The sequence below is a fragment of the Ictidomys tridecemlineatus genome, chromosome 10 (assembly GCF_052094955.1).
Source record: "Ictidomys tridecemlineatus isolate mIctTri1 chromosome 10, mIctTri1.hap1, whole genome shotgun sequence".
NCBI lineage: Eukaryota > Metazoa > Chordata > Mammalia > Rodentia > Sciuridae > Ictidomys > Ictidomys tridecemlineatus.
The window spans coordinates 134126329-134145234 of record NC_135486.1 but is presented as its reverse complement, the minus strand read 5'-3'; the positions used below and the strand labels follow the sequence as shown (position 1 = coordinate 134145234).

The 18906-nt window shown below is 44.4% G+C and overlaps 1 protein-coding gene and 1 non-coding gene across 2 annotated transcripts in view; both read left to right on the top strand.

The window, feature by feature from the left end:
- Positions 1–11234, top strand: part of Ercc4 (ERCC excision repair 4, endonuclease catalytic subunit) — a 28310-nt gene extending 17076 nt beyond the window's left edge. Inside the window, exons 10-11 of the mRNA XM_005323682.5 lie at positions 4499–4611; positions 6847–11234. Coding sequence (XP_005323739.1) covers positions 4499–4611; positions 6847–7580 — 847 coding nt within the window. The 3' untranslated portion in view covers positions 7581–11234. The remainder of the gene's footprint in view (positions 1–4498; positions 4612–6846) is intronic.
- Positions 11235–18537: 7303 nt separating this feature from the next.
- Positions 18538–18611, top strand: Trnaa-cgc (transfer RNA alanine (anticodon CGC)). Its single transcript has one exon. It is a non-coding gene; the product is annotated as a tRNA-Ala (tRNA).
- Positions 18612–18906: the final 295 nt, after the last annotated feature.

The following is an 18906-nucleotide window of genomic DNA, read 5'->3' as shown; positions in this document are numbered from 1 at the left end:
GGTCCACACCAGGCTTCCACCCCTCAGACACTGGCGAGGTACCAGTGGCAACAAGAGGGCAAAAATTATTTTTTAGTGGCAGTCAGCCTGCCAGGGCACTAGACAGGATTTCAAAAATGGACAGCCATCCTGCCGCACTGCCTCTAGGTTCTGGGTGGGAATAGTCTATGCCTTCTTGGAGTTTATCCTCCCGTGCAAAAGACCTAGACTCTAAATGACCATAAAGAGCATAATAAATAGGGTTGAGAGCACTGCCAACAGCAAAGGTAAAAGAAAAGATTTAGCAGGAGAGCGGATGGAGGGATCGACCTAGGCCAGAAGCCTGTCGGGAGCAGCTGCAGGAGGCAGGGGTGTTCAAGCTGGTTCTGGAAAAAGCTGTGGGATTTGCCAGGCAGATGGGGTGGAAAGCCGGTCACGCTGAACAAAGGGCCCGGGAGTGCGAGCTGAGGCCCACTGAGGGTTTGGGACTTCAGGGCCCAGGACAGCACTGCAGTGCTCTGAGTGGGAGTGTGACTTAGGTGAATTTGTAAAGGTTTTCCCTGACGTGAAACTGAGAAATGAATCAGCGTGGAAACTAGTCAGAAGGCTGATGTGATTGTTGGGTGAGAGAAGGTGGCCTGCATCACTGGGTTAATGGAGAGGACGGGACAGATTTAAGAGATATTTAAGGAGCTAGAATCAAAGAATTGGTGATGTGGGCCAGTACCTCCTACCCATTTTTTCACTCTTTTTTAAAAAAACATCCTCTCCCTATATTGTCTCTAATTAAAATAATTGTCACCAAATCACAAATGAACACCGAGAGCTAAAATATTCAGATTAGGGCATTAGTGTTCCCCTCAAGGGTCCCCAAAGCCGCTCTGAGACTCACTGGTTCTCTAGAAGGATTCATGTGACTCAGAAAGACTGTGATGTTCACAGTTGGGTTTATTACAGCAAAAGGATACAGATTAAATCAGCAAGGGAAAAGACAGGCAGGTGACATCCAGGAAAACCAGGATTATGCTTCCAAGTGTCCTGCCCTAGAGTCACAGAGATGTGCTTAACCCTCCCGGCAGCCACGTGCGAACGCACGGGCCAAGATTGGCCACAGAGAAACTCAGAGAGCTTTGGCCTCCAGGGTTTTCACGGGGGCCCAGCCACGCAGACCCCAAACCTCAGAGCAAAACCAGGCATTCACCACGAGCCACATTTTTAGCATAACTGTCTAATCAAACGGGGACAAGGGGACATGGGCCCAAGGCCTCAGGCATTCAAAGCCCTCTTACCAAGAAGAATATTCCAGGGGTCATCACTCATGAGCCAAAGGCCATTCCCAAGGAGACAGGCCTGTCTGGGAAGTGGGCAGTTTGAACATCTCCTGTCAAGTGAATTAACCCTTTCCCCGCAGGGCACGGTGGCCAGAGGAGCTTAGACCGCCAGGCAGGCATCGTCCGAGGGGGTGGGTTTTCTGTACCAGCCTTTAGTTGTGTGGCGGCCTCTTCTCTGATACATCAGGAACCTAATTGAGCAAATGGTACTTTTAGTAGGTAGTGGTCAGGTCCAGGGGACCCCATGTCACTCCTGGTTTATGCTCAGTGACATATAAGTGAACCCCCGCACCTAGACCTCACCCAGCAGAACCTGGAACATGGACTCCCCCACTTCAATGGGACAATGTTTCCACATCAGGTTTTACTCTAATTTTATTTAAGATCCACCATAACTTTTTCTATGGCAATTGCCTACTTGCTATAAATGAAATCTCCCATATTACACAACAGTCAGATGGTTCTGCTATCTAGAATCCTAAGATATTTGCCTTCCCAGAAAACTTGGGGAATTTGAGAGGTGTTTGTTTAGAAAACGGCATTTGAGGTGTCTCTCTGCTGAAAGAGCATTTCCCCCACTCTGTACTTAGAAGAAAATTGAACATGAGAATAAGATAATGTGCTTTTGCCAAGGCCTCCATGGGTGGTGTAAGAACAAAAGCAACACTCCTATTTAACCAGAAGGGAATGGATCAGGCAAACTGGCAGGGGAAGAATTGTTTGGCTGTGTTAAAGATGAGTAGATTACAGATTGATAAGAGAAAAGAGACCACACTGCTAGGTATTGATAATAAAATGTTCCCAGGGTAGAAAACTGTAAGATCCTCAGCATGCAAAGTCTTGAGGAGGTCACTGCTTTTCAAAGGAAGTGGTGAGACTATTGGAAATTTTACCGTTAGAAGATACAGTCACAAGCTAGGTTAGCTGGAGGGCTTGAGTAAGTGCCCATTTGAAGAGAGACTTCTAATACAGCACCTCCTTCCTATATTAAAATATTGTGCAAGCTGTTCAGATGTCACTGAAAATATCAAAGCAAAAGCAGGAGCCCTCAGTACTTTAGATTAAGCAGAAGCAGGACGCTGAATTTCCAAAGTTATTTTGTGTCTATCTCGCAGATTAACTCCGATAGTTATGCTGAACGGGAGGACAAGGAATCAAAGGTTCACAATGAGGGCAAGTTCCTGATGAGTGAATCTGAGAGACTGGTTAGGAAGGTTTATCTTCCTCAGAGTCCAGGTTTCATTTCTGGGGTATATTTTTTTTCCTCACAAATGGAAACAGTCATGGAATCATTTGAAATCATTCTGGGTATTTTAGCGTAACCCTGGATGTTTCGGGGATGCAGTTACGACATTCTAAGGATAATACAGCAGTCCTAACAGCCACACTGATGCTGCAGTTATTCTGTGCCAAGCACTGTTCAGAGCAGCTTACGTGTCTAATGCAGTCCTCAGAGCAGTCTTTTGAAGTGAGTTTTATCATTAGCCCCATTTTACAGATGAAGAAATTGAGGCACAAAGCCATTAAATGACTTGCCTAAGGTCACACAGCCAGCAAGTGGTTCAGATTCACATGACATGGAACAGGGTCTGCCCCCCACAGGTGACAGACCAATCAGGAAATGGGGATGCCGGCCCTCATGTGATATGTAGCTTAGCTAGTAAAATAAGCAGAAATAAAGAGGGGAGAAAAAAAGAACAAAAACAATGAATTTGGTAATTCCAAATGTTCAAGGAAAAAAAAAATTTATAGGAGCAAAAATTTTCTTGCCTGATTAGCCTTTTGTCCTAACCAGCGTGTGGCTGTGGTGGAGCAGCAAGCATGGCCTCCCCAGCCATTACCAAGGTGAGGACGGTCCAGCGGGGAGAATGAGGAAGAAAGCACAGCTAGAACTTTGTCTGCCCCCTCACCATCTATTTATGCTGAACTGAGAATAACTTTGCATCTGTAGATGCTTTCAAATAGTCTAGAATTTAAAATTACAATTTCTGTTCTTTAGTGGTATTTTAAATGGTATTCTGCTCTAAAACATCATTTATCCAGAGTGGCTGAAGAATTGGTCCGTTTGATTTCATTTCCTTTAATCAGAAAATCTCAGTTGCTCCGACCCTTGCTGAGGTTGGTTAGTACTGACCAAGCCCCTTCTGCCTCGCCTTACTCTGGCCTGTTCTGCTGCAGTTCCTCAGTCCTGCGAGGTTTTTCCAGGGCTTTGTTTGTTTCCTCAACTCGGCTACAAGCCCCTGGAGGGAAGAGGCCCAGCGACTCTGTCTCTTCTGTCATACCTGGCACAGATGGGACACTCAGTACTCGCTGTTTCATGAGTTAATTATAGCATCCTTTACTGGTTTTGAAAAATGAGTACAGCAAACCCAGGATACTCTCGCGGTGACTGCTGAGGAACGTGTCATGCCATAGCTTTGAGTTGCAAGCCTTAGTTAGAATTGTGATCTGCAATCACAGACAGAGACTGAGCTACCTTGAAGTTAGGGGTCCCTGTACGGTGGTGTCTGCATCCCAGGGCCTAGCCCAGCACAAGGGGCACTGCACAGTGTCCTTCAGTGGATACCCGAGTGATGGTCGAACACTACTGCTGAGGTATAGCATACTGAGATGTTGATTTTCTGTTTCCATCTCTGGTAGAAATTTGGTTCATGCATGAACCTGCATTTCCCTTTAAAATTGAGGGTGCTTAAGGGAGCCACCCACCTGGAGATTTTTAAATCAAAGTGCTATCATATGTGTGTTTTCATTTTCTTAATCATTGATTTTCTAACCTCTAGTTAATGAGTACCCTGAAAAAAAAATATATATATATATATAAATGATTTCATTTTAAGTACCAATAACATGTTAGCTTTGCACACAGCTTCAAATCAACTCTAACATTTTTTACATGCATGTTTATTGTCTCAAAATACTTGAATATAGAAAAAATTTATAAATAGCTGGGGTTTTATTTATTTTTTTTTTTAACTCTAGAGGATCAAGAAGTAGCACCCAACCAAGAAATTCTTCCCGCTCCCTTCACCCATCACGTGCACCTGTGTGTTCCCTTCCGATGTATTTCTCGTACTCTCTTTTACAGTGACAGTCACGTAGATCACATCAGATACGAAAATTCTCAAAAGATTAAAATCTAGAATTTCGAAATCAATTCAAAAAAATGTGTCAAATGTTTCCTCCCCCAGGGAAAAGGCGAGCATGGTCATCCCTGAAGAGAGAGAAGGCCGAGACGACACCAACCTGGACCTTGCAAGAGGCGCAGCATCGACAAATGCGTCCACCGACACCCGCAAAGCCGGTGAGTCCTGCCCTCTGCCAAGAACCTCTGTTGCCCGGAAGGAGCTTGGCTTTTCTCCAAAAACTCCTAAAAACAGAGATGGGGCCAGGGAGAGGACATCAGCTCCCACACTCCAGCCTCGGTTCTGCCATTTAATAGCCACACATCTTCCCCAGAACAAAGCCACTGTGCCACCTGTAAAACACATCAGGTTGAGTCCCGTGCTCCTAAGCTTAGAAGTGGTTGTGTCCAGTATTAGATCTAGAACCGCTGATTGAGACTCAGAATGCTCTTTTCCAAAGAAACTTTGGTGGATGCTGATTAGGTTTTGGTCTTAAATCAAAAAAGCCAATTTGACCCCCAGCTGAGGGGATTTCTCCCTCCTTCCTCTGCCTCTCCCTTCAGGTGTATACCTAGGGGAGTTACTCTGGGCACAGACATCCCAGGTGTCTGGCAATCTCGTTTCTATGCAGTATTTGCACTGGCATGCTAACAAGTTCTGCCGAAGGCCAAGTACACCATGAACCAGAAGTAACCATTTCCCACACCCAAGTCCCCATCTTCCCATGACAGCAGCTGGTGGGGCTGAAAGTCCAGCTCAGTGGTAGTGATTGCCTAGCATGCACCAAGGCCCTGGGTTCCAGCCCCAGCACAACAAAAATAAAAAATAAAAATAAAAATGTAACCCATGAAAACAGCTAGGGTTGGCCAAGCAACATGAGAAAAACAATAAAATTGAGTTGATTTAACTACTGGTGAGGTCAGGGCCACTGAGACCACTGGGTCTCAGAATTTAGAAGACTCCAGAGTAACCTCAAGTGCTTCCAGAACTGTAGATGCACTGGCCTCCATCCATAGAAACTCTGATTCACTGGGTGTGGAATGGACTCTGCATCTCCTCTGATGGAAGTGGTCCTTGGACCATGCTTTGGGAAACACTGCCTCAGAACATCTGTGTCTTTTTTGATAAGATTCTTAACAACTCATCAAGGTTGGTGACATTTCATGAAGGACTGCAGAGTGGAAGACACTATGAGAAGGATATATAAGAACATGCAGGTACCACACAGAAGTCTCTTAATGGAAGTCTGCCCTTTTGAGTTCCATCCTTAAAGCCTCTGTATGAGTTTCCTATTGCTGCTGTAACAAATTCCCATAGACTTGGTGGCTTGAAATACCATGCATTTATGGTCTTGCAGTTCTGCAGGCAGGTCAGAATTCCAAATTGATTTCAGTAGGCTAGGATAAAGATCCAGCAGGGCTGTGTCCCTGCCAGAGGCTCCAGTAGAGAATCTCTTTCCCTGTTTTTTTTTTTTTTTTTTTTTCCAGTGCCTAGAAGCTATCTGCATTCCTTAGCCCATAGCCTCTTCCTCCACCTTCAAAGCCAGTACTACAATGTCTTCTCTCCTCTCTGACCCTCCTCCTTCCCTCTTTCACTTTTAAGGACACATGGGCCTACTCACATAGTCCAGGATAATCTCCCAATCTCCAGATGCTTAACTTAATCACATGTGCAAAGTCCCTCTGACCATGTCAAGTGTCTTATTTACACGTTGCAGAGATTGGGGTGTGGGCATCTTTGGGGGGGCCTTAGCTCTGCAATACCCTCCATAGCTGTAAGTGTAGTCCTTAACAGCAGCATTAGCATCTCCTAGAGTTTTGTTAGAAATGGGGAGTCTTAGGACCCTTAAGTCCCAGCCCTACTCTTTACACCATCCCTGGTGATAGGTGTGTCCATGAGAGCATCAGAAGCTGTGTTCCTGTTTTTCTTGCAGTGTCCTCTTTTCCCAAGGACTGTCTTTTCTCTGGACCCTCTTTTCTCGGGACTCACTGAAATCATGACAGCAGCTCTAAGGCAGTTGACTCAGTGAGCATGCTAAGTGTCTAGTGTGTAGCAGGCTCTGCCCTAGGACTTGGGAGTACACGCCCAGTGCCATGTGGCGAGGGCCCTTGGAGGGAACAAACTGGCGCAAACCAGAACAGACATGTCTGTACCCGTGAGTCATGGCAAGTTAAGACCCATGGAGGCCTCCCGGTTCTGTTTAGTTTTAAGGGAATTCACCTCTGCTTTCTCTATAAATAAACGTCGTAGAAAAGAGAGAAAAATGTGGAATCATGCCACGTGGCATTATGTAACCATCCATCAGAGGATGACAACAGAAACACAGATATTAAACTCTATCAGAGCTCCTCCAAGAGTGTCTCCCCAGTGACACGACTGAAAAGGCTCCTTTTTTTTCTTTTTTCTTTTCGTAGGTGGCCAGGAGCAGAACGGCGTGCAGCAGAGCATCGTAGTGGACATGCGCGAGTTTCGCAGCGAGCTGCCATCCCTGATCCACCGCCGGGGCATCGACATTGAGCCCGTGACCCTGGAGGTGGGCGACTACATCCTGACCCCGGAGATGTGCGTGGAGCGCAAGAGCATCAGCGACCTGATCGGCTCCCTCAACAACGGCCGCCTCTACAGCCAGTGCGTGTCCATGTCCCGCTACTACAGGCGCCCGCTGCTGCTCATCGAGTTCGACCCGAGCAAGCCCTTCTCCCTCACGCCCCGCGGAGCCTTGTTCCAGGAGATCTCCGGCAACGACGTCAGCTCCAAGCTCGCCCTTCTCACGCTCCACTTCCCCAGGCTGCGGCTCCTCTGGTGCCCGTCCCCCCACGCCACCGCCGAGCTGTTCGAGGAACTGAAACAAAACAAGCCGCAGCCCGACGCGGCCACGGCCCTGGCGGTCACGGCCGACGCCGAAACCCTCCCCGAGTCGGACAAGTACAGCCCCGGCCCCCAGGACTTCTTGTTAAAAATGCCCGGAGTGAACGCCAAAAACTGCCACTCCTTGATGCACCACGTTCAGAACATCGCGGAACTGGCCACCCTGTCCCTGGACAAGCTCACGGGCCTCCTGGGGCACGCTGCCAACGCCAAGCAGCTGTACGAGTTCCTTCACACCCCCTATGCCGAAGTGGTGTCTAAAGGGAAGGTGAAAAAGTGAGCAGTCTGGTCGCCCCCCCGACCTGCCAGCCGCCCGGGGTCATGACTGATCACCCGCTCAGTGATTCCTTCCTTTCCAGTGCTTTCAATGACTGTGCGTTCCGTCCCCAAGGTCGGTGGACCAGAAGCCAAGCTTCCTGTGCACGTTGGGCTGAGGTGTCTCTCTCAGTGTCCCTGGCCTCTCTCTCTCCCCCTCCCCGCGGCACTGTCCAGGTCAGGCCCAGTCTATTCCATCTCTAAATGAGGAGTGTCGGGGCCAGACAGAGGTTCTGCCAGTGTCCATAGAAGGCTGCTCCGAAGCAAGCAGGAATCTGTGTCTCCTACACAAACTGATAAGACACACAATCAATCATGTTCTTACCCGGCTCTCTACCTAGGGCCCTCTGGAACCCTGAGAAGGAGCCTCTCTGCCACTCCTCACCAGTTCTTTCCACCACATTTCCTTCAATTTCATACTCCTTGGGGACTTCCTACTGCTAATTTAAGAGAGCCACTTCTAAAACTGGCTGACGAGTCTCCTAACCACCCAAATATATGCAGCACCTACTAGAACTTGGTTATCGGAAACCAGTACTTTTAAGACATGAGATGAATTACCTGTTCACAGAATCGAGTGGTACAGGTGCAGGAGCCCTTAGAATTCTCAGTTCTTGCACATGGTCAGTCTCCTAAATCCCAAAGATCTCTAAGCCCAAATGAATACTCACAGTCTTGTAAAGACTCCCAGTTTTCCCACCTGTCTTCCCTAACTAAGAAACTCATACCACATCCTCTGGAAACACATGGTCCTCTGGGTCCCCATGCCTCCTGTTCCTGTACCAGGCACCTCCTCCTTTTCCTGGGTGAGCTCTCCAACATGAGCAATCCTCAAAGCTTTTAAGATTGAGTTTTCTTTCTTTCCTGTTGAGATAAAAGGATTATAGATAAATGGAAGATCAAAGCATAGAATATATAAAAGCTCAAATGAAATGTATAAAGAGACTAATTCCTTCTAAATCTCCTCCTGATTGACTTAGGTCTGCTTTTTACTGAGGTGTGCATGCAAGGTCTCCATAGCATCTCTGCATTTTTTAAACTTTGATATTTAAACATTATTAACTTAGCCATTATTATTCACTGTTTAGTAACGAGCAGTCAATTTTCTACCTCAAGAGCTGCTGTAGGCATCAGTTCTGCTGTCCCTGTCATCCAGTATAACCTTTGATCAGTGTCAGCTCTTTCTTGGTTGGTCATGACAAACTAGGACAGTGACCCTGGTAACAGAAATGTGTCTTCTCTTTTAACAAAAGCACTTACTTTTGAACCTCTCATTGGCATCTTGATTTGTTAGTACTTAAAAGTATGTTGGTCCCTCACTGTCCGTGGAGACTGGTTCCAGAACCCTCCTGTGGCACCAAATCTATGGATGCTCAGGTCCCTCCTATAAAACAGTGTAGTCTTTGCACACCACCTGTGCACATCCTGCTGTGTATTTTAAACCATCTCTAGATTATCTAAGTATTTAATACAGTGTAAATGCTGGGTAAGTAGCTGTTAGACTGTTCTGTTTAGAGAATAATGACAAAGGGGGGGTGTCTATATACATTCAGCACAAATGCAGTTTTATTTTGTTTCCAAAATCTTTTCGATTCTCAGTTAAATCTACGATACAGAACCCTTGGATACAGACTGTGGGTTTGGAACTCCCTACAGGGCACATCAGGAAAGAATTGAGGGGTATCAAGAGCCAGTTTGATGACCATGAACTCCGTGAGGTGATGTAGAGAACAGTGAAGGAAACAGGTGGAATAAAGATTTGAGCTACTAGTTTTGTCCCAGGGATAAAACTATACCCTCCAGGGTAAGAAACAAACCCACTGAATGATGACAACATTAATTGTTGGCATTCACTTCTGTATTTATTATTTTATGTAAGAGTTTAATCATAGTGTATTGACCACTAAAATAGACATACCACTTCAAATGACAATGGTCATTGTCACATTTCTTCACCCTAGCCTAGCACTTCAGCCTCGGGTATGTAATTTCTATTTTTTTCTTCTTGTATAATTCCACCTGCCTTTTATTGTTGTATCATTACATAAAACAAAAATCTTCACATAGTGTGTTCCATGATGGGGGTTTCATTCCAAGCGTTCAAAACTTAAGTCCTTCTGAGAGCTACCATATTAAGCAACCCATGTCATCCGATACAATGTGGATAACAGTCTCAACTGTATTTTTTTCCAGTGTCCCTTAACTCTCAAAATCTGCTGCCTGCTCTTGTACCTACGGGGACATGAGGACAGGTACACCGTCTCTTGTATGTTTGAATTTCGACCAGTAATTTCTAATGAACTTTAATTGGTCATTATAGGTGAAGGACTCTCCCTGTTACTTCCTCTCCCAACTAAATGAGTGTATTTTAATGTATTTCCAGTTGTGGAAAACTTTCAATATATTCATCAAGTATTTACTTTTCTCAAATTTTTTTATGAATTTTTACAATCAAAGAATCTTTGATAAAGGAACTACAGATGCATGCCGTTGCAAAATTAAAGTATTACTTTATTTTCTAGCAACATTTTACTAACTTTGCCTTTTTCCTTCCAACTAGCAAATATCCAATTTACTGGTGAACTCATATGTAGCTTTTTCAAGACCTTTTTTAAAAGCCAGATAGATCATCATTGCTGTTCTGATTTTACAAGTTTTTTGCCTAAAAACTTGAAAACACATGAAATATTGTGAGAAATCATTTTGAGTTTTGTTTATTTAAATCATAGTACCTCTCTTGATATTCCTTAAAATTACATAGGAAGAAATCATTTTTCATAGTGGCCGTAAATACTGTAAGTCACTGTTTCTTTAGTCTGAGGCTTAGTAGACTGGGTGTCTACTAAGAATGCAATTCCCCAGCTCAGCAGGACCTGAAGATAATTGTCTCTCGTTCATCAACCCATCAGGACACAAAGGAATAAATTCAGGTTTGGTGGTGGTGAGGTGACTTAGTACAAGACTAAGCCTGGGCCTTCAGCAGGAAAACCTTCCCTGAAGCAAATCTGGGGAAAGTAGCCAGAGGAGGGAGTCAGGCATTATTGACCTTTGTTCTTGGTTTTGAAGCATAATTTGATCTTCTTTTTTTTTGGCTCAGAGAACTTTAGGGAAATTCTCCTTTGTCTTCAGTTTAACCTAGAAATGGCCCCTGAAAAACCAACACATTAGGAAGATTCTTTTCTCAGCCTAGAGTATATTCACATGTCACCAGACTCCGAAATGAGTTGTCACTGTGCTTTATTATTTTGCCTCATAGCTATTTCCTTTCCGACCCTGAACTTGAACACTTCATGACCCATCTTTTTAGCAGCCTTTACCACTGTGCTAGTGTTTTTTTTAATTTATGGTTGTGTAAGTCAAGATTTGGATGGGAGGAAGATGAAACTGAAATACATCTATCTGTCACCAATGTGTGTGTGTGTGCGCGTGCGTGCGTGTGTGTGATAAAATGTATATTTATTCAACATCCTCCTCAGTATGTTACAGACAAAGCAAAAATAAAATGTATAGTGAAAGGGCATATATTGCCAACAACGTGTTAGTAAGTATTTAAAATTCAGAGTATCTTTTCTTTTTCATTACGCAGAATAAATGATTAAAGCTGAACATTGGTGAACCACTCACTGCCTGTGCTGTCTGACTTGCTAGTGATCCACTTTTTACAACATCAACATACTCCCCACTTTTTTTTTTGCCATAAATATACTTTTCTGTGGGTTATTTTCACTCTGCAACAATCTACTTAACCAAGGGAAGGAGGAAGTATCCTCCTTTTGAAAATACTCAGTTCTCTGGTACACAATGATTGCACAGTAAACACAGTTCCTGGGACATCTTAAGGAAGGTTAATTTTCCTGGTTATGCCCACCACATGGATACTTGTCCCTTTGACATCAAAATTGGAATTCACTGTAATTTTTTAAGCAAGTTTAATTATTAGTTTACAAATTGACTCAATGATTTAATTATTCTTGATTTGGCTTTAAAATGTAGCTCCATATCCCTTTTTAATGAGACATGGGATACTTTATTACTCAAAATGCTTTAATATCTGAATAAAAATTTCGGCAGCCTAATGAACCTTTTCTTAGTAGTAATGTGACTTGCATTTGTTGAGGCTTTATGCATTCTCATTTAATCCTCAACAAAACCATAAAGATGCTCAATCCTGTTTTACAGGATCAAAGCTGAAACACAGAGAGGTTAAGTAATTTGCCCACAATCACCCATAGTAAATGGTGGAACTGATCAGAAATCAAGTAGTCTGAATCTAGAGCACAGAATGAAACACTGTGGACAGATTTGGGGAAGGAGCAGTTTGTGAGACTGGTTTGTGTCCACTTTCCTATATCTAATTACAAATATGCTCTAGAAAAAGCAAATTGTTTTGCATTTCTTGGCAAATTTATTTCTGCATGTCCCCTAAACCTCCAGGTCCTTGACTTTCTCCTAAACCAGTCTTAACATCTTCCTGATTTCCTAATTAATTCAGTCAAGTAGAATCTTTGACTTCTGGTTTTTTTCTTTTTAATGAGACTTTTAACTTTTTGAAAATTATACTTTGCAAGAGTATTGCCAACATGAGCTCATATAATTCCCATATAATGATAAGACCCACTTCCAACCTCATGCATCCTTAAGTTAAACTGGTCAAGTAGAAGAGAATAACACACACACATACATATATGCTGTGTAAGATATACATACATATATATATATATAATTTTATATATATAATTTCTTAAAGAGAAGTATAATTGGGTACTATGATATTAATATATTAAAAACTGCAAGTTGATATTAGTTTTAAGAATTCAGACAATTTTAAGAGGCTGGCCCGTTGCTCAATGGACTCGCATTCTATTTGCAAAAGCCCAGTGTTTGATCTGAGTTCCTCCCTTGTGGAGTCATGGATAACCCTATGGGTGTTACAGATTCGTGGATGATAAAAGAAGAATTTTAAATATTCTCAGGGATCTCCCTGTGTGACCACGATATCTCTACACTGAGAAGAACATGACTCTCTGAGGACTGAAAGGTAAACAAAACTCGTGATTTCAAAGGGGTTTCCTGGGATTAGTGAAAATAGTCAATAAACCAGGTCTAGTGAAATAGTGGCATAGCACATTTGAAAGGAACCCTCTCCTATGATTTTCAGCTCTGGAATGTGGTGTCAATTAGAGACTGCCTTTGCCTGAGTGAGAGAGTTGCATCCCCGTGCAACTTAATTTCTGGCAAGGGTGTCACCCGACAGCTTAGGAGAGAAGACAATTGAGTAAAGAAGCGTGACTGGGCAGGTCTGTCCAGCGTCAGCCATTCATTGCATAAGGTGCAGAACTGTCTGGGTTTGATGCTGTTAACAGTCTCTGCCATCAGGGATGCCCAGCCTTGTCATAAAGAGACGTCAAAGCTAGAACATGAGCAAGCAGAATGAAATTGACACAGGAGAGATGTAAGTGCTCTGGAGGTCAGAGGAGGAGGGCAAATCCACAGAAGGACTAGGAGGGGCCTTGGAACAGTGGTGGAAGTCCAGACGGGTCTGAAAGAACAGCTAGGACTTCAACAGACAGATGTGGTGGGGCCCTTCGGTAGAGTCCACCAGCTCAGCAAAGATTCGTGGAAATGGAACAATGGTGTTTGAAGACTTGTGAACAGTGAGGCAGGAGCAACATAGTGGGCCCACCTTGTACCAGGCTCCCGAGGGATAGGATAAGAGGCTTGTCCTCAATTCAGTAGAAAAGCAGAAGGAAAAGATGTGACCAAGAAGTCCATTTGAGTTTGAAATGGAAAGGAACTACTATTAATTGAGCACTTACAGTGTGCCGGGGACTTGATAGTTATTATCATAACCTTACAGCCAGGAGACTGAGACTCTGGAGAGATTGAGAAATTAAAACGACAGCAGAAATAACTGCAAGTTCAAATCACAAAGCTCACCTTCTTTCTCCCACTCCTTGCTGGCTGGCAGGGTGGAATGGTGGGGAGATCACTGCAGAAGCCACTGTACCCAACCCAAGCAATAGGTAATGAGGGCCAGAAAGAGGAAGATGGCTTTGGAAATGGAAGCAGCCAAAGTTGGCCAGTATCCAAGAGGTATCCAAGTAGGCCAGTCAATGGGGCAAAGGAAATAGATGCCTAGGAGGAGTCCAAAGCCAGTTTTGAAGCCTGGACTCAGGAAATAATGGGAGTGTTTAACAGGAAAAAAAAAAAAAAAAAAGCAATTCTAGAGAAGGGCTTGTTTTAGAGGAAGGATAATCTCAGTCTGATAGTTACTGTGAGATAGGTCAGGTCCATTTAAGGTGGAGGAGAATCTGCACAGAAGAGAGAGGTGAAGGCTTCGCATAAATGGCTAAAGGTGAAGAAACACAGAAGGACCAGCAGACAGCTTTAGACCATGCCCACCTTTAGGTGGAGGATAGAGACACAGAACTCGGGGGAGGAAAGGGAGAGGGAACTGAATCACAGTAACCAGCCTGAAAGGCAGGAGAGAATTCCAAGGCACTGACCGCAGTCCTAGTGCTGGTGGCCTCAAGATGTACCGCAGAGGGCACTGGTCATCCTGGGTCATGGGGCAGGGGCCTGGGACACACTGCAGCCTGAGAGGCTGAGAAGCCACAGGGAAGGTGAAGATGGGGAAAGAGACTGACCGGGGCGAGGCCCAGGTCAAAGGTGACTCTGTTCATGGGTGATGGGGATGCGGGAGCAGAGCAGACTGGGAGAAGGAAAAACGCCCCAGAGAAGAACAGACAATTAAACAGCTCTGGCTAACGCTCAGAGCTGGAGGTAGAGAAAAAAATAATAATAAAAGTGGCCTTGCTTTTCTTCCTTTCCCACCTACAGAAAACCTGTTTTTGTATTGATTTGCCTCTTCTTAAAGAGGAGCATTTATGTTACCAGGCGTACCTCCAACTTGGCACAGAACCACAAGTCACAGTGAACAACAGCCAGCGCTTTTCTGAAGCCTTCTATTTTAACAAAGCAGTGGTGCTGTTTGGCCGAGAGGGCTGCCCGTATGTACACTGGCTGGGGAAAGGCCTAGAATCCCAACTGTCTGTAAGCCAAGTTTCCAGCTTTATTATTACTGAAAGCATCCCTTTCAGCAAGTTACAAAGTCAAACCGCGTGCTGGCTAAGGGCACCTGAAGCGGCCAGCAGAGGTTCAGTGGCTCTCCCCAGCCAATCCCAAGACTTGGTAAGGATTTTTATTTTGGTTGTGCTGAGCTTACTGTAACTGGGGCGGCCGAGTTGCTATGGTGATTTGTTCTCAAAACAAAGCGCTTTGCTTCAATGCATTGAAACAGCCGATAAATCTACTTAATGTTGACTTGATCATGACATTAATTCTAGTTGAGACAGCACCCCCACCCCCGACCTCACCCCCGCTCCCATGAGGACTTGGGTATAGGAATCTGAAGCGGTCCAAGAAGGCATTGGCTAAAAAAAATAATAATAATGCAACTTGGCTTTTTAAACCTGGGGCTCTACAATTGACAGAGTTGAAGGCTGCTGGCTTGCAGCCTGGAGAGCTGCACCCTGGGGGCGGCCTGCAGCTGGGGGAAGGTTCGTCCTGGAGCAATTATGTAGTTAATTGCTCCAGTGTGGGCCTAGGTTGAAGGTTGTGACTCACACTTGGAGCTCACCCCTCCGTGCAGGTGGGGCGGACAGGATGCAGGATGCAAGGACTTCAGCTGCAGCTTCCCGTTCCTCTGGTACATCTGCGAGTCCTCGCCCCGGTCTGCCCTTGAGGTGTGGGAAAGGCAGATCTCAGCTCCTCCGCGCGGGCCCTCTTGGTCTCACCAGTAGGGGTCCCCATTGAGTCACGAGTCCTGAACTGCTGAGGCCGGAGTCACCGGACACCGTCAGGATGACTGCGCTTTGACTGGGGTGCCTCTGCCTCTGATTTCTTGCCTAACCCCGTAACATGGGAGAGAAGAAAAAGGAGATGCCTGACTTCCAGCGTGACTCATTCATTATAAACAAAACGGAGGACAGATTCACTGCCTCTTATCGGAACCGAGTATGTGCCCCAGGACAAGCGTGAGTCAGAACAGAAGTCCTGAGCCTTGTGGATCAGAGCATTCCCCCCCCCCCTGCAGCCCCACCTCCCCAGGAAGAGGTGCACTGGGGGTGTAGCGCTGTGGGATTCTTAAATCCTATCAGAGACCCCACATTGAACCCTGGGCTTCTAAGTGAGTCAAATCCCCTCAAAACCAAGAAGCCTTCCAAGTTAAAGATAAAAATTGGCCATATCTACAAAGAAACTCATTTTGGAGTGGACAGAAATGTCTGTGATCTTAGCAATGATGATTTCTCAGCATATGTCAAGAATCAACAAAGGACACTTTAAATATGTACAGTTTACTCTATGTAAATGATACTTAAATGGTTTGGGTTTTTTTTTTTTTTTTTAAGAAGAAATAGCGGGGCTGGGGTGGTAGCTCAGTGGTGGAGCGCTTGCCATGCAGGCATGAGACACTAGGTTGGATCCTCAGAACCACATATAAAAATAAACAAATAAAACAAAGATATTGTGTCCATCTACAACCCCAAAACAACTCGCAAACTGGCGGAGGTAAAAACACCTAGCCACAACCCGTCTTCAGTGTGCTGTGTCTTGAAGCTCCAGGTAGCTCTTCTCTTTCCATCCATAGCCATGTCTGCTTGTGTGTGGGTGCAAACCCATAAAAGACACTGGCCTGCAGGGATCCCGATGTTTTATCATGGAACACTGATCCCAGTCTCCCAGAGCATGTGTTACTTATTTTTTCACTTAAGACCCCACTCTCCAAATGGAATGGTAGCAGCAAGAAGGGGTGAAGCCCAGGTTGGCAACCAATTTGGAGTGGTGGTGGTGGGGAGATGTTAGGTAGCCAAGAAAAAGAAGCACCTTCTGTGGACTCTGCCCCACCCCACCTCAGGCAGCCACGGGGTGGAGAGGGCTGTTTGTGCCTTCGTGTTCCAGGGGAGGCAAGTCGGGTCAAGTCCACAGCATGACTGCACTCAAGAGCTGACTGTCAGCGGTGCCTGCAAAACACGCACAGGAGAAATGACTTCACGCTTGGAGACCAGCTTACCAGCAAGCATATGAATTTAGGGGAAAACGAACACAGGACTTAGATGGAAAGCAAAACAATAACAAAAAATGAAGTAGTTTGGCAAGTGGAGTCACTCAAAGAATGAGCAGTCACCAGCAGAGGGACGGGGGTTCAGATTTTTTTTTTTAATATAAATAACCTCAATTGGGAAAATATGAACATGTGTCTGTGCATGAACCTCCTATGACTTCCTGAAAAGTATATGGGATTTTTCTCCATTTGGATAAAATGGCCTTAGGGGGCAGGAAAAGGAACTTTTCCTTTCTCCTTCTGGAGGTATGCTCTTGCTTATATATCTGCTTTTGATGGCTAATCTTATGGGAAAGGTCTGTATTTCTTTCATTTTGACGGCTAATTTCATCCCAAAGGACTTAATTATGTCTTTCATTTTCCCCTTTGGTTTCTAATATGACCAGCATTAGACCCTGCTGCTGTCTTTTGGCAAAGAAATTCAAGGTTTGTGTCCAAGCCATCTGGAGAATTTGTCGTTTTAACAAGAGGGCCATCTATGTGGGAGGGCTTTGTTAGTCTCCTAATTGCTCAATCAGTGTGTGTGTGGGGGCGGTGGTGTGCATGCACATATGCTGCCTCTCCAGATTCTGTACACTCTTTGAAGGTATGTCCTTGCCATGTGGATGTCCTCAAGCGCAATGCCTATCAGTGTCTGTAATTCCCAAAGATAGTCTCAGATTACAACTTCTTTTGACATATGCCATAAATACATTCATACTTTTTAGATCGATCTTTTTGCTATAGAAAACACTGTCCAGAGAAAATATGTTCTCAACTAGTCTTTCTCTTGAAATCCAAAAATTAGTATTTGGAAAATCATGTCTGTTTATTCAACAAGCATTCTGAAGTGCCTACTCTGTGCCAGAACAGCAGAGCCCATCCCATAGATCAGAGTCAACAGGTCGTTGTTTTCTCCAGGCCCTAAAGAAACCAAAAAACAGAGCAAGCTTTTGTATTTGTAATAGTGGAATTGCAGTAACAGTTACTTATTTAAAACAATGACAACTAACTCATTGCCTGGAAGTAGCCTGTGTTCGCAGCACTCCAATATGCATTACAGAGCTCCGCGGTGCTATAAGCATGGGTTACAGAAGTTGCAAAAGGATACTTGGTGGCAAACTGCCAAGCAAGACCTTATTTCACATTTAATGCCTCGTAGGAACAGGAGAGGAGTCTTTGGAGCAGACAGGAAAGTTCAGTTGTTGTGAAAAGCAAGGAATCCATGTCCTCTGTTGCTGGCTTTACTGAGCCGGGTCTGGGTGCCGTCCGGAAATGGAAGAGAATATTTACAAAAGAAAATACATTCTTCAGGTGGGTGTTTTGTAATGTACTCCTGAGAGCTGTTGTGGAGATAAGTTTCATAATGGGGCCTTTTAGAACAAGCTCTGAACCTTCCATCTGTCCCTTTGAATTGAATTAGTCAATCTGTGGTCCAAACTCAAACCTCCTGTGTTTCTTATAATTACTAACCTTATTTCCCTCATCTTAGTCTAACTTCTGTTTAAAATAGATGCTTTTATAATTGGCCCCCTGGTACTTAATAGTCCACAAAACATGCATTGATCCATGCATGAACTTCTTTGTTATTTTCAATGAAGATAAAACTCCTAAAACTTCCCCTCCCCCCATTGCCAAAAAAAAAAAAAAACCACAAGGACCTTACAAGAAATTAAAACATATATCAACCCTATATATCCATGTTCATTTGATCTCCCTCCTTCTCCCAAGCCAAAGTGAACCCTCATCCTGAGTTATGTGATTAATATTCCCTGACATTCTTTTCTATAGGATCTTATCGAGTCTCCTTTGTGGGGGCTGGGGATGTAGCTCAGTTGGTAGAGTGCTTGCCTCGCATGCACAAGGCCCTGGGTTCAATCCCCAGCACCACAAAAAAATAAAAATAAAAGTCTTCTTTGTGTTATATGTATTAAGTATGTGTATGCATACATGTTGTTTTAACTTTATTTTTAAAAAAAAAGTGTAATTGTAGGGTTTACTTATATTGGTAAGATCCACCCTGGTGATGCATGTGGCAGGCATTTGGTTTGGCCTTTCTATAATATTTCATTGTATGAATATATCAGAATTTATTCACCAGCACTCCCTTTCCTGGTTGTCTAGGTTACTCATAGGTTCCTGATATTATGAACTGTACTTTCATGAACATTCTTACATCTATCCAGTC